We start from the raw sequence: 16,383 nt of genomic DNA, 5'->3' as shown, positions 1-16,383 counted from the left end.
TTTACGAATTCCTTATGGCCATTTTTACTCATGGATATAGTAGGATCGCTCGTGTTTGGTTCCATCATTCCTGTTTGGATTGATTGTTTTGTTCGGGTGTAGTTCATTTCTTTTTATATGTGTACCCATTGATTCGGGCCCGTGACGACCTTACCAAAAGTTTGATGAACAAAGCGATCTTGTGAAGAGGCATGTGATGCTTTAACTTTGGTTTTGTCATTGAACAGAATCAGTCTTAAATACAGTGAACTATGCATTTCTCTCTCTCTCTCTCTCTCTCTCTCTCTCTCTCTCTCTCTCTCTCTCTCTCTCTCTCTCTCTCTCTCTCTCTCTCTCTCTCTCTCTCTCTCTCTCTCTCTCTCTCTCTCTCTCTCTCTTGTACATTCCACTGAAGCTTTAGGTTTCCAACTTTCATTTCTACAGTATGCAAACTGTGAATGTTCAAGCAGTGCAGCACTTGAGTACACTGTGTGCACTAACACAGTCAGTGCAGGATCAGTCGAAGAACAGTATTTTTGATGTTCCACATCATTGAAATGGCAAATTGTTTGATCGTAGATATTGTAGAGGATCCGTTCAGAGCAACCTCTGGAATTATTATTTCTCTCAGATCATTCTAACGTTGCAATAAATTTGTAAATATTTCCAGAAGTATCAGTGCCCCCAACAACGTTGCCACCTACAACACCTACATTGCCACCTACAACACCTGTATCCGTCGGTAAGTGATGTCATTCATTCATGCTGGGAGTGTGTGGAGGTCTTTAAGCGCATTTTATTATTAAGGTAAATTTCAACCTGTAAGCGTGCTATCAATCTCTTGTTGTTTTTTTCTTAACTTGACTTTTCAGTTATGGTTCCATATACTGAATTAGCAAAGCTGGGTAAATTTAAACTCGCGATCTTAACAACAAACGTACATTCTAAAACCATTTATTTCTTCCTTACAGATTGCTTCGACTCCGAGGTGGATTTGGTCTTTGTGGTCGATGCCTCAACAAGTTTCACTGAACTCAACTTTCTGGTCATCAAAGACTTTATCCAAGACTTCCTTTTCAACGCCAACATTGACGATGGCAACGTGCGTGTGGGTATCGTTACCTTCAGCTCTGACGACTACCTGCAGTTTCATCTCAACAAATACTCCGATAAACTGAGTCTCTTCAGAGCCATTGATGATATCCCTTACCAGTATGGTAGCACCAACACGGCTGACGCTCTAAATACCATGAGAACACAGATGTTTACAGAAGCCAACGGCGACCGTCCTGATGTGCCCAACGTAGCTGTTATCATTACTGACGGAGTGTCCAACATCAACTCACGCAGAACCATTCCTGAAGCAGAGGCAGCTAGGGCACAAGGCATTCACATCTACGCCATTGGTGTGGGGCTGACAGACACAAAAGAGTTAGACGCCATGGCCAGCAAACCCATTGAGGAAAACCGCTACAGTGTCGAACAGTTCAGCCAATTGAGGAACCTCAGATCGGATGTCTTTGAAGCATTCTGTGAAAGTAAGTACCACGACCTGATTTCAGTGATTTTCTGTTTTGAGGATATGAAACCCGTGCTTTCTGATTTTTTTTTGTTTTTTTGTAGGTGTATTTGACAATATTTTGTTTAGTAACATACATCGTACTCTCATCGAGGGTTCACATGTTTTTCAGGCTACTTGAGCCTGAGTTTACGAATTCCTTATGGCCATTTTTACTCATGGATATAGTAAAATCGCTCGTGTTTGGTTCCATCATTCCTGTTTGGATTGATTGTTTTGTTCGGGTGTAGTTCGTTTCTTTTTCTATGTGTACCCATCGATTTGGGCCCGTGACGACCTTACCAAAAGTTTGATGAACAAAGCGATCTTGTGAAGAGGCATGTGATGCTTTAACTTTGGTTTTATCATTGAACAGAATCAGTCTTAAATACAGTGAACTATGCATTTCTTTTGTTCTCTCTCTCTCTCTCTCTCTCTCTCTCTCTCTCTCTCTCTCTCTCTCTCTCTCTCTCTCTCTCTCTCTCTCTCTCTCTCTCTCTCTCTCTCTCTCTCTCTCTCTCTCTCTCTCTCTCTCTCTCTCTCTTGTACATTCAACTGAAGCTTTAGGGTTCCAACTTCCATTTCTACAGTATGCAAACTGTGAATGTTCAAGTAGTGCAGCACTTGAGTACACTGTGTGCACTAACACAGTCAGTGCAGGATGAGTCAAACTACAGTATTTGTGATGTTCCACACCATTGAAATGGCAAATTGTTTGATCGTGGACATTGTAGAGGATCCGTTCAGAGCAACCTCTGGAATTATTATTTCTCTCAGATCATTCTAACGTTGCAATAAATTTGTAAATATTTCCAGAAGTATCAGTGCCCCCAACAACGTTGCCACCTACAACACCTACATTGCCACCTACAACACCTGCATTGCCACCTACAACACCTGTATCCGTCGGTAAGTGCTGTCATTCATTCATGCTGGGAGTGTGTGAAGGTCTTTAAGCGCATTTTATCATTAAGGCAAATTTCAACCTGTAAGCGTGCTATCAATCTCTTGTTGTTGTTTTCTTAATTTGACTTTTCAGTTATGGTTCCAATTACTGAATTAGCAAAGCTGGGTAAATTTAAACTCACGATCTTAACAACAAACGTACATTCTAAAACCATTTATTTCTTCCTTACAGATTGCTTCGACTCCGAGGTGGATTTGGTCTTTGTGGTCGATGCCTCAACAAGTTTCACTGAACTCAACTTTCTGGTCATCAAAGACTTTATCCAAGACTTCCTTTTCAACGCCAACATTGACGATGGCAATGTGCGTGTGGGTATCGTTACCTTCAGCTCTGACGACTACCTGCAGTTTCATCTCAACAAATACTCTGATAAACTGAGTCTCTTCAGGGCCATTGATGATATCCCGTACCAGTATGGTAGCACCAACACGGCTGACGCTCTAAATACCATGAGAACACAGATGTTTACAGAAGCCAACGGCGACCGTCCTGATGTGCCCAACGTAGCTGTTATCATTACTGACGGAGTGTCCAACATCAACTCACGCAGAACCATTCCTGAAGCAGAGGCAGCTAGGGCACAAGGCATTCACATCTACGCCATTGGTGTGGGGCTGACAGACACAAAAGAGTTAGACGCCATGGCCAGCAAACCCATTGAGGAAAACCGCTACAGTGTCGAACAGTTCAGCCAATTGAGGAACCTCAGATCGGATGTCTTTGAAGCATTCTGTGAAAGTAAGTACCACAACCTGATTTCAGTGATTTTCTGTTTTGTGGATATGAAACCCGTGCTTTCTGATTTTTTTTTTTTTTTGTAGGTGTATTTGACAATATTTTGTTTAGTAACATACATAGTACTCTCATCGAGGGTTCACAAGGGAAAACCGCTTCAGTGTCGAACAGTTCAGCCAATTGAGGAATCTCAGATCGGACGTCTTTGAAGCTTTTTGTGAAAGTGGGTTCATTTTATTTTATTATAATTCTAGTTGTTCATTAGGATAATTAGTTTCAATTGCCTAAACTCCTTCTGGCATAAATGTTCCGTTCCTTTATTATGGTTATTATATTGTTCTTAATAATGATGCATGTTGTTCTTAATTTATGTCTTCTTTTCCGAAATCTTCGCTCATGTTTTCCTCAGAAATAGCAAAAATCTATATTTTGCCCTACAATGCCTTGCTGGTAAGTCTTGCAAATAATGGACCCAGAATTAACACCTGGGCACAGTAATAAAACAGACGGCATGTCAATGCTCTTGTCTAGCAATATGGCAATAGTAAATATGTCCCTTTAGATTACCTTTCCGAAATACAAATTGTTATGGGTCAAAACCTGGTATTTTTGAACGTCCACAGGACTCTTGTGCATGCTGTGCGCTAGGCTGTATTACATATAGAGATTTTGCGTTGCAAGCAGAGGACACTCTTGCAGTCCGCAACTCCTTGCAACCACCCGACAAGTGATCCTTGATGCGACCCCTTGTTGCAACTGATCATTTGAAGTCCTGTTTCCGCCAAGTACATTTCACCCATAGACGCATGATTCCCTTCCTTTAACTCAATAGTATCTACTTTACCCCTTTTCTTCTACTTGGTACATACCGCGATTATACAGCGTGCTGCTTTAGCCTGTTCTTGATATAGCCAGTGCAGTGCTGCGCTGTACACAGAAACAATGGCTGTTTGCTTCGTCACTGCGTTGCGTTGCGTTGCGTGCATCCATGTCACTAAAAGGAACGGCAACTCTGACTCATATCACCTGGTCCCAGCACGAATTTCCCCTGGATGTGACACATTTTGCGCAATCCGACATCAACGTGCACAAAAAGTGACCCAAACCACGAAATGGTGCAATCGATCAAGACGGAGTCTCCACGCAGAACCATTCCTGAAGCAGAGGCAGCTAGGGCACAAGGCATTCACATCTACGCCATTGGTGTGGGGCTGACAGACACAAAAGAGTTAGACGCCATGGCCAGCAAACCCGTTGAGGAAAACCGCTACAGCGTCGAACAATTCAGTCAGTGGAGAAATCTCAGATCCGAATTCTTTGAAGCAGTGTGAAAATAAGTTGATGAACTAATGTGTATTTTGTGACTAGAAGGACTGCATGATGGCCATGCGAGATTTCAAAGCATTTTTGAGTACATTGTTTTTCTTTTGACTAATGTTGGTTCCTGGATGAGATAGTGAGGCTATGTACGTATGTACAAAAATGCAAATACAAATTGATATGCGCAGTTATGACCCTGAAAGGCGTCAATGAAAATGTACACGTTTTAAATGTGTTAAAGCTTTTGTTACTTAAACTCACTTGAAACATGTCGTCTTAAGTGTAAGTCAAAAGATCGTGTAGGTTACCTAGCTCAAAGTTAGGCTAGGATAGCAACTGATCAAAAGATCAGACAAAGGCTCAACAGCCTAAGTACCAGTCTGTCAACATATTATATCATATCATATCAATAAACGTTTATGTTAACGGATGTGAAAGTTAGATTGTCCTTGGCTGAGCATCAAGGCCTTGACAGTACAAGTTTCACCGACGTCCTCATCTGATCAAATGTGTTAAACAATGCGAAAAAACAAGCAGATGACTTTGCAAAGTTTCACATCATCGAGTCATTTTGATAAATGCCTGGTTGCAGATGTTTCTCCACCAACTACAACAATGTCACCAACAACACTACCAACCACACTCACCACTTTGCTGGCTACTACATTACAACCTACAACTGCTATATCCGTTAGTACGTACATCGGATTTATTATCAAATCTGTCGGAACGTTTTGCAGTTTTGATGTGTGGCTCATTCTTTTAAAATTTGGTGAAAACTGTACGTCAGTTCAGTAAAAAATACATTTTGAAATATGCTCCACAGTCTTTGATTGTATCGACTTTTTAAAACGGACTGTGAAAAGAGACCTAGTTTCTGAAACTCTGTTCGTACTGTGCTGTTAATCTCTCTAACCTTTCGTTTCTACAGGTTGTTACAACGCTCCTGTGGATATAGTCTTTGTAGTGTTTACAGAACTTAACTTTCTGGCAATGAAAGACTTTATCAAAGACTTCCTTCTTAACGCCAACATTGACGATGGCAACGTTCGTGTCGGTATCGTTACCTTCAGCACCAAAGACTACCTGCAGTTTCACCTCAACCAACACACAGATAAATACCGTCTCTTTGAAGCCATTGATAAGATCCCTTATCTGTTTGGTGGCACCAACACGGCTGACGCTCTGAATACCATGAGGACACAGATGTTTACACAAACCAATGGCGACCGTCCTGATGTGCCCAACGTGGCCATAGTCATAACTGACGGAGTCTCCAACATCAACTCATACAGAACCATTCCCGAAGCATATGCAGCTAAATCACAAGGCATTCACATCTATGCAATTGGTGTTGGGCTGGCAAAAACGGCTGAGCTAGAAGCTATAGCCACCAAACCTGTGGAAGAGAACCGCTACAGTGTCCAACAATTCAGCGAGTTGAGGAATCTCAGATCCGATGTCTTTGAAGCTTTGTGCGAAAGTATGTTTAGAAGTTTACATAATAAATGGAAAAAAGAGTATCCACTTTGATACTTTGTTTTTTCAGTTATAGTCTTGATTTTTGTGTGTTTGTGTTTTTTGTTTTGTTTATCTCATTTTACATTTAGTCAAGTTTTGACTAAATGTTTTAACGTAGAGGGGGGAATCGAGACGAGGGTCATGTTGTATGTGCGTGTGTGTGTGTGTGTAGAGCGATTCAGACTAAACTACTGGACCGATCTTTATGAAATTTGACATGAGAGTTCCTGGGTATGAAATCCCCGAACGTTTTTTTCATTTTTTTGATAAATGTCTTTGATGACGTCATATCCGGCTTTTCGTGAAAGTTGAGGCGGCACTGTCACGCCCTCATTTTTCAACCAAATTGGTTGAAATTTTGGTCAAGTAATCTTCGACGAAGCCCGGACTTCGGTATTGCATTTCAGCTTGGTGGCTTAAAAATTAATTAATGACTTTGGTCATTAAAAATCTGAAAATTGTAAAACAAAATAAAAATTTATAAAACGATCCAAATTTACGTTCATCTTATTCTCCATCATTTTCTGATTCCAAAAACATATAAATATGTTATATTTGGATTAAAAACAAGCTCTGAAAATTAAATATATAAAAATTATTATCAAAATTAAATTGTCGAAATCAATTTAAAAACACTTTCATCTTATTCCTTGTCGGTTCCTGATTCCAAAAACATATAGATATGATATGTTTGGATTAAAAACACGCTCAGAAAGTTAAAACAAAGAGAGGTACAGAAAAGCGTGCTATCCTTCTTAGCGCAACTACTACCCCGCTCTTCTTGTCAATTTCACTGCCTTTGCCATGAGCGGTGGACTGACGATGCTACGAGTATACGGTCTTGCTGAAAAATGGCATTGGGTTCAGTTTCATTCTGTGAGTTCGACAGCTACTTGACTAAATGTTGTATTTTCGCCTTACGCGACTTGTTTTTTTTTTTTAAATGGATGAAAGGAATCTACAGGGTTCTGAGCACACATTCCCCAGTATGGGACGTGAAAGTACGCTATGTTTTACCTGCTGATATACCTTGCAGAATGTCTGATGAATTGCCTCGGTAAGGAAATTGATCTGTTCAATCATTTTCTGGTTTCGTTTTCATCAACATAATCCTTTAATTTTTAAAGCTATTTCATCCCTTGATTTAGAATAACTACACCCATTTTCAGAGACCCTTTTAACAATCTGCGTGTAAACAAGATCTCGAGGATGCCGTTACGCACAAAAAGCTTAGCTGCCTGTGTCATGCAAAATGAAGTGTTTTGCATCACGGATTTGTGTAGTATACATTTGCTGAAAAAACGACACTGAACTCATCTATCTCTCTCTCTCTCTCTCTCTCTCTCTCTCTCTCTCTCTCTCTCTCTCTCTCTCTCTCTCTCTCTCTCTCTCTCTCTCTCTCTCTCTCTCTCTCTCTCTCTCTCTCTCTCTCTCTCTCTCTCTCTCTCTCTCTCTCATTGTGTGCACAAACTGTGTGCGTTGTTTTCAGCATGTGTTATTTTGGAATGATCTAAAAAAAATTCCACAACAGGCTGTTAGGCCTTTACGCACAGTGGAAGTATTGGGATCCCATCAGAAAAAAATGTGACTGCGTAAGAATACACATTGAATTTGTGGTGGTCTTTGGGCAACTTATGCAAGGTACTCTAATTGTTCGATTGGCTTTGAGGCGTGGACCTCCGTCTCACTTGCCCTTTGTATGGCTTGTACTTGAAAGCAAGCAGCCAGGCTGCACTTACCTAAATAGTAACAGGACAGTGAAGTAGGCTTTCAATTTCATATCGGAGGGAAGAATGTTTTGCAGTTGTTCACGAGTAAAGTTCGTGGTTGCAGATGTCTCGCCACCAGCTACAAAACCACCAACTACGTTACCACCAACTACGTTACCACCAACTACGTTACCACCAACTACGTTACCACCTGCAACTACCACGCCTGTTTCAATAAGTAAGAGTGTTTGTATCTGTTCTTGTTACATGACAGGGGTTTCAAAACAGTTCAAGACAAGCACAAATTCAGGGTTTGAATCGGTTCCTCTGTATGTTACTTTTTCGAGGCAGTTTTATTTATAGAGTGATGTCACCCACAAAATTATGGATGATCCCTTCACAAAGTTTTAAGTTTATAGGTTAAATGGTCTGACTCTTATGCTCGTTTGAAAATATGTCCCAAATTTGGTGATCGACTCAAGAGCACGAGGTTTTGCCATTGAGTGTTAACCATAATCACCTGATTAAAACCCTCCCGATTTTTACCTTTGGTTATAAAACATTTTCTTTGATTTAGCTTCCAATATACATTGTTTAGCCTTTAAGAACAAACAAATCCAAAATATGATCGGCAAATATATCTATTCATCCGAGAATAATGAGTTCTTTTTAAAGTTTCAAATCGCTGGAGCGCACACAATATATTCAAATCATTTTGTTGATCAGTACAAAATTGCTTAACGTGTGTACACTTCCAAAACAATACCATCCACAACTCTACCAACTTCAACTTAACCAGCTCCAAGTACCACGCCTGTTTCAATATGTAAGAATGCGCGAGCGGTCTTATCTTTTCCTGTTGCACAACAGGAGTTTCAAAACAGTTAAAGACAAGGCAGTCTATCTATTCCTCTCGGTGGGATCTTTTTAAAGATACTTAACAATGGTAGAAAAGGAATAAGTGTTGTTCAGTAAAATACTTGTTACCTCAATTGATCCTTTGAGTTTACTAAGCATACCGATAGACATGTGCTCGAAAGAAATATGCATCATTGTTATAATACACTTAAAGCAACTTTAACTTGTGTTGTTAACTCACAATTCATTTTGCACAGATTGCTTCGAGGCCGTCGTGGACATAGTGTTTGTGGTAGACGCTTCCACCAGCTTCACAGAACTCAACTTTCTGGTCATCAAAGACTTCATACAGGACTTTCTCTTCAACGCCAACATCGATGATGGCAACGTGCGTGTGGGTATCGTTACCTACAGTACGAAAACACACCTTCAGTTCAACCTCAAGGATTACACAGATAAATTCAGTATGTTTGTAGCCATCGATAAGATCCCTTACGATTACGGTAGCACCAACACGGCTGACGCTCTCAAAGTCATGAGGACGGAGATGTTCACCGAGGAGAACGGCGACCGTCCTGGTGTGCCAAACGTGGCCCTGCTTATTACTGACGGAGTGTCCAACATCAACTCACGCAGTACCATTCCTGAAGCAGAGGCAGCAAGAGCACAAGGCATCCACGTCTATGCCATTGGTATTGGATTGACTAATACTAAAGAGCTGGACGCCATAGCCAGCCCGCCTATAGAAACTAACCGCTACAGCGTCGCAAAATTCAGCGAGCTCAGGGGTCTCAGGTCGGATGTCTTCGAAGCATTTTGTGAAGGTAATTACATGAAACCCTTTGTTTATCAGTCTAACTCTAGCGGTCGTTTGCCTGATTTAGACTTGATAAGAAACTGCTGCGTGTTGGTTTAAAGTTTAATCTGTCCAGGGTTGTAGACTTGTGCTCAGATTTCTGTTCATGACTGATGAAATCAGGTATTCCTTTTGCACTTGGTAATTAGCCTCGCGTTGAAAGCTAAACAGTTGTACTTATCCGCCGTATTCACTCCTCTGTCTGTCCGTCCGTCCGTCTGTCTGTCTGTCTCTGTCTTTGTATCTATATGTGTCTGTCTCTCCCACTCTGTCTACTTTTTTTTCTGTAACTCGAAAATGAACTCTCAACCAATGTTCCTTTTGACCTTTTCCATGACACTATCACTTGCCATTTAAAGAAACGCAATGCTTTTTGATATATACAACTTTGACAAGCCTCTGTAAACTTATAAAACATGTAATGTTCATGATCAATGACTTGCAGATGTTACTGCACCAACTACAACATCGCCAACAACACCATCGACAACAACAACGAGAGCAACAACAACAAGTGAGTATTACACAGTTTACTGCTAATTTGTTGTATTTCCCTTTTGCTTGACAAAGTATTTTGTGACGGAATGTAAAAGAATCGCGAAAGGTCAGCACAACCCAAAAGGAAGCGGAAACGGACGACGAGACAACCAAGAAACGGATTTATTGACAACATTCTGAATTTCACAGCACACTCGGGCGCAGAGACTGTAAGGTACGACGGATCGGTGTTGGGACAATAGACTACTTCTTGGACTCGGTTGTTGGTCGTCGCTTTTCTCAAGAACAGCAGTCTTGCTGATCTTCATCTTTACCAAGATTACTGTCCAGGAGCTGATATAGCGGCAGCTAGCATCGTATACCCTTCTCGTTGATCAAGCAGAAACAGCCATAACGTAGGGGAAGAATACCTCTTTAAAGATAAAAGTGCCACTGAGCAGATCTTCAGCAAGCGCATCTTGTTCAGGCATCTCCTCCTCTCATTACCAGAGAAAATTTTATTTCTTTGTCATTGACTTCAAGTTTTAAAAAACAAAAAAGATCTTTATTCAGCAAGACAAAGACAGCACACATCCAAAATCGTTGGCTCTAAAAATGAATTGACACGAGTCTGATGTGATGTGTTGTGGGGTACTTCAAAGAAGTTGCAGACAGCCAGAGGTTGATCCACCCGTTTCCACAGTTGTACACTGTACACGACATCTTTGTAACCAGCTCAAAGTCCATAAGAGCTGCCAGTCTACCTCTTCAGCATCTTACCGCAATGGGTCGCAAGGGACACATGGGGATGCTATGTCATCAAACTTAACTCTTGAGGAACAAACACAAGATATCTCCATTTGCCTGACAATATCTACAAAAAAATAAGTATCAAAATTGTCTTCGGGGCAAAGGAACAGGAAAGCGAGATGATCCATACAGAGAATTAACTGGACTCACAATACTGAAGAGTGGACTGAGAAACATTTGTACAGACCTCGGCCTTGGCTCACTACTGTCATTTATGGAGACGATTTGTATCAAGTCAAATGTTCTGTGCGTCCAAAGATGTGATTGCTAGGTACAAGATTATATCCGCGTGCAGAGCTTCAGATACTTAATTTCAGTTTGCATCTTCACCGTATTCAATGAATTTGCGTACGCTTTTCAACTTAACCTCGCCGTGTTCTATAACTTTCTCTTACATTTAAGAATACTACGGTCACAGTATTCATTATTTTGGACTCCAACAGTTTCAAATAATTCGATCTTTTGCCACAAGGAGTTTGAACTCAAAAGTTATAAAAATACTGAAGCATATTGTACATGTGCAAATATTCCAGAAGTCTCTTCTTCGCCTACTACCTTACCACCTAATTCACCATCTACCACGTTACCATCAACTGCATTACCAACCCCATCGTTTTCGTCTACCACTTTACCAACTACTTTTCTTTTAACTACCACATTACTAACCACAAAACCGGTTCCCGTCGGTAAGGGTGAATTTGTTTGGTAGAAGTGCACGACCATTCATGGCATTTTCTTGAGGTTTTTTTAGAGTAACACCCACGTAAACGAATATGCACACAGTTCGCAGATAAATCTGTTTCCATGAAGACATAAAAGAAACATATAAAATGCCTTTTGTGAAAAAGTAAATTCGTGTTAAAAAATCCCGTCTTGCCTTGATAATAAGAACTCGCTGAACCAAGTAAACATATAATGTGCATATATGCTACTGATGAAAAGCTTTTTAAAAAGCTTTTTCTATACTCTTTCTAAACTACAGTCATTCTTTTTTTGTAATCTGTTATTTATTCAATGTCCACCAGACTGTAAAGACATCTCTGTGGACTTAGTATTTCTTGTGGACTCATTAGTGTCTCAGAACGCAACTCCATCCTGGTCAAGAATTTTATGAAGGACTTCCTGTCCAGTTTCAATATTAACAATGGCAACATGCGTGTGGGTGTCCTCACCTTCAGCCATGATGACTACCTCTGGTTTCACCTCAACAAGTACACAGATAAACTCAGTCTCTTTAGAGCCATCGACCGCATTCCTGTTCGTTACGGGAGTACGAACTCGATGAGAAAAAAATGTTCACCAACGCCAGAGGCGACCGTCGAGGCGTTCCGAACGTGGCCATACTTATTACTGATGGCGTGTCCAGCATCAATCCCCACAGAACCATCCCCGAAGCATTAGAAGCCAAAGAGAGAGGAACTCACATCTTTACCATTGATATTGCACTTCCTCACAATGTAGAGCTGAATGCCATTACCAGCACACCGCTGAAAGATAACCGCTTCAGTGTAAAGGAATTCCGCCAACTGAGAGATCTCATACCCAAAGTATTCACTGCTCTATATGAAAGTAGTTCTGGCACATCTTTTGTTATTAAACAACACTTGAAATCTGGGAAGTTGCTTGAATGTGGGGTTTGTGCTTTCTTCTTTTCCGTCTCTTGCATTTGTTTCACAGAGAGAGAAGGAGCTTTTGTTTTGATTAATATGCACTTATATTTGACAACCCAGATGGAGCTGAGCTGAATGGGGAAAATTAATCACGTAACGCATTATTGTCAGTGTGATGAGATTAGCAATGTTTCATTTTCTGTTTTGCTCAGTTTCATTTATCAACAAGGAGATTTTGTTTCAAATTACAGTTCCGTGCACTTTTTTGTCTCTTTTAAGGAAGGTGATTCGTGAAGGCAGTTGTCTGTTTCTTTGATTCATGTACTCTTGACTCATTTCTGAAAGTTCTCTATTGCTTTAATCCGTTTAATACTCGGCCAAATTCTGGTGGCAGTTATTTCTTTGATTCTTCCTATTAAACCGTGTTAACTAAAAGCAGTTCAATATTACTTTGCCTTTATATGCAGTGTGATAATTGTTTGTCCTACTCGTTTTAACAAACTGTTTCGCTTTTTCAGAGATTACTACAACACCTACAACTTTACCTACGACACCACGCGTAACCAGACCTATCCCTCCTCGTGAGTACATTTTCACACAATAAACACTGATGATTTACGGGAGAAATTCGAAAACGAAAAATGAAAACGTCAACAGTAAAAAGTATTGACATCATTTTCATCCTAGATTTTTCGACCACAGTGTTGTTCTGGCAATTAATTTGATCCCCTGTGCTTGTTTCGCCCTTACCTCATAAAGTATCAACCAATCTGAACTTATCAGGTATCAATGAATCATCACAATGCTGCCAGTGGTAATGACTGTCGGTTTTCCCTGTACACTTTTCTAAATGATACTTTTCTCTTACCATTCTGTGCGATTTCTGTTCACCTTTCTGTGGTCACGATGAGCTGTGTTTGTCTTTGTGTGTGTGTATATCTGTGCATGTGTATGCGCCTGTGCTTATGCGGCAAAATGAGTGAACAAGATCTGAAGCGAACTACTTGTTGGTACATATAAATCTTCAATGTAGAATGAATTCTGATCGGTAAACGTAGGACCTAAGGTTTAGGCGATGTACATGGGTACATGAGACCAGGTGTTTTTTCTCCAAATATGCTTGTAGTACTAGTCATTGAAATGCGATTCCTAACATTAAAACCCTCAATGAATATAACTCGTAAAACTTCAACGTCAACTGAAAACATCCAAATTAGAAAGGAAATGGGGGAAAGGGGGGAACAATTAAATATTTACATATTTTTGTTATGCAAAGTCCGGTAAATGTGTGGCTGATTGAGACAACAGAATGTTGTTTTTCGTTGGTTGTCCCTCAGAGTGTAAAGATGCCTATGTGGACATCGTGTTCGTTTTGGCCACCTACACCAGTGTCAGTGAGCACAACTTCCTGGTCGTCAAAGATTTCATCCTGGACTTCCTCTACGATGCGAACATCGACGATGGCAATGTGCGTGTTGGTCTTGTAACAATTGGTGACAGTGATTTCCTCCAGTTTTATCTGAAAAGATACACATCTAAACTAGACCTATTTGTTGCCATCGAGGCAATCTCTTACCGATACGGCATTACCAATACAGGCGATGCTCTCAATACGATGAGGACAACTATGTTCACAAAGGCCAATGGTGACCGTTCTGATGTTCCTAACGTTGCCATTGTCATAACTGACAGTGTGTCGTCCATCAGTTCCCACAAAGCAATCGTAGAAGCCGATAAAACCAAAGCAGAAGGCATCCACATCTACACTATTGGTATCGGACTGAAGGACTTGACTGAGCTTAACCCCATGGCCAGCAAGCCTGTGAAAGAACACCACTACAGTGTGCAGGACTCTGACCAGCTGAAAAGTCTGAAAACCAGTGTCTTCACTGCTCTTTGTCGAAGTTAGTATTTTAAACAAATTGAACGTACATTTTCCACAAGTTGCTGCGTCTTTTGAATTTTTCAAACGACAAAACTTTAAGATGGTAATGCATTTTATTCAAGTTACTGTCATCACAGAGCGTATTAACGGCTTCAGTTAGAAACGGAGTCATTTAAGAAAACATAAAATAAATGTATAAATGAGGGCCTTATTCTGATGCTGCCAACCATGTCGTATCAGGACTGGATACATATCAAACTTAACAACTAGTGGTGAAAGCATCTATTTTTGGGGGTACAACCATCTTTTCTTTTGGTTCATTAAACGGGTGCCTTAAAATAGTATCATTGCTGATACTACAAACAGAATAAGCTGAATGCTGTATGTTTGAGTTCCATTGTAAATAAAACAAAAAACGCGGGTGTAAAATAAAGAGGTACTTTCTGAATGCTTATTTCAGAAGCCTCGCCAACCGTACCGACACTACCGCCCACAAAACCGATTCCAGAGGGTGAGTTAAATACTTCGCAGCAATTAGTGGGTGTTAGCAGTTATTAAAGAAAACAGCATCTTGAATGCCGTACCTTTGTTCACACCCTGCCGGATATCTGACAACATATCAAATTATTGTTCTCATATTGATTTTTGCTTGTCTAACACTAACAGACATTTTTTTTCGATTCAACATCTTGTCCACTCAGCTAGCTGCATTGTTTTGCGTGTGCGTCTCTGTCTGTGACTGTGTCTGTGTGTGCTTACTTTTGGGTAAACCTGTTTCTTTGTTTGGTTTATGAGATACAGCATGTTCAAAACATCCTTTCAATCACATGCATTGGTTTTCAAAGCATTTCTGATAATCAACTATCAACTTCAAGTATGTTTTCCTGTGGGCAAATTCCTAAAAGTAAGTGATATTTTCTCCCCCAGTGTGTGAGTACAACTACATGCATTTTTTTCAGTGGCCAAAGTTCACACACTAATAAATAGTTTTTTCCACACTGTGAGTACAACTACATGCATTTTTTCAGTGGCCAAAGTTCACACACTAATAAATAGTTTTTTCCACACTGTGAGTACAACTACATGTATGTTTCTTTTACTTGGTCACACTCCACACAATAACTCATATTTTCTCCCACAGTGTGTGAGTACGCCTTCGTGGACCTGGTGTTTGTGCTGGATGCCTCCACCAGTGTTACAGAACCCAACTTCCTCGTCATGAAGGACTTCGTCAAAGACGTCCTTGAAAACGCCAACATTGACGATGGCCACGTGCGTGTGGGTGCCATCATCTACAGCAATGAAGACTACCTGCAGTTCAACCTCAACGAGCACCAGGACAAACTGAGTCTCTTCCGAGCCATAGACAACATCCCTTACCGGTACGGTGGTGCCTATACGGCCTCTGCTCTCTACACCATGAGGACGAAGATGTTCAGGCCCAACAGAGGGGACCGCCGTGACGTTCAAAACGTGGCCATACTTATCACCGACGGCGCGTCCACCATCCGGCCGAGAAGAACTATGGCTGAGGCGAGAAGGATCAAAGGTGCAGGCATCCACATCTACGCCATTGGCGTGGGACTGACGGATACTACAGAGCTGGACGCCATTGCCAGCAGGCCGTTGGATGAAAACCGATTTGTGGTGGACAACTTCGCAGACCTGCGGAACTTTAGATCCGATGTTTTCGCGGTTCTCTGTGAAAGTATGTCTTTTGGGTCATCTTTCATTCAAAACGAAGAATTCATTAGAAGCATCTCTTTGTTGTTACTGATTTTTGCGATTGGGTTTCTTGCAATTCAGGAAGGAGAAATAAAAATGAATTGCTGCATGCAAAATATCTCACTAGGTGAAGTATAATGTGATGTACTTTAATGCCAGAATGAAAAATAAAGAAATACTGAATCCCTTTTGCTTTAGTAGAGGTTATCTCAAAGGAGTGTATAGTGTTTGATTTCCGTTCGTGTGCACTCTTACAGAAGTCTCACCAACAACACCAACTACTACAACTACCACCACTACCACAACTACAACACCAACTACTACTACTAGTAAGTTTTGCAGGTTTGCACAGTCGCAGGAAGTTCTCAAAAGT

The 16,383-nt window shown here is 40.7% G+C and overlaps 1 protein-coding gene across 1 annotated transcript in view; it reads left to right on the top strand.

Annotated features, from left to right (window-relative positions):
* The window catches only part of LOC138960437 (uncharacterized), a 220,068-nt gene that overhangs the window by 115,862 nt on the left and 87,823 nt on the right, over positions 1 to 16,383 (top strand). The window contains exons 30-38 of the mRNA XM_070332349.1: positions 650 to 721; positions 951 to 1,517; positions 2,354 to 2,446; positions 2,676 to 3,242; positions 7,914 to 8,027; positions 8,905 to 9,471; positions 9,949 to 10,017; positions 12,919 to 12,981; positions 15,427 to 16,142. Of these exons, the coding sequence (XP_070188450.1) occupies positions 650 to 721; positions 951 to 1,517; positions 2,354 to 2,446; positions 2,676 to 3,242; positions 7,914 to 8,027; positions 8,905 to 9,471; positions 9,949 to 10,017; positions 12,919 to 12,981; positions 15,427 to 16,142 (2,828 nt within the window). The remainder of the gene's footprint in view (positions 1 to 649; positions 722 to 950; positions 1,518 to 2,353; positions 2,447 to 2,675; positions 3,243 to 7,913; positions 8,028 to 8,904; positions 9,472 to 9,948; positions 10,018 to 12,918; positions 12,982 to 15,426; positions 16,143 to 16,383) is intronic.

Source organism: Littorina saxatilis, linkage group LG2, assembly GCF_037325665.1.
Source record: "Littorina saxatilis isolate snail1 linkage group LG2, US_GU_Lsax_2.0, whole genome shotgun sequence".
In the NCBI taxonomy this organism is placed as follows: Eukaryota; Metazoa; Mollusca; class Gastropoda; order Littorinimorpha; family Littorinidae; genus Littorina; species Littorina saxatilis.
This window is presented reverse-complemented; position numbering and strand designations above follow the sequence as displayed.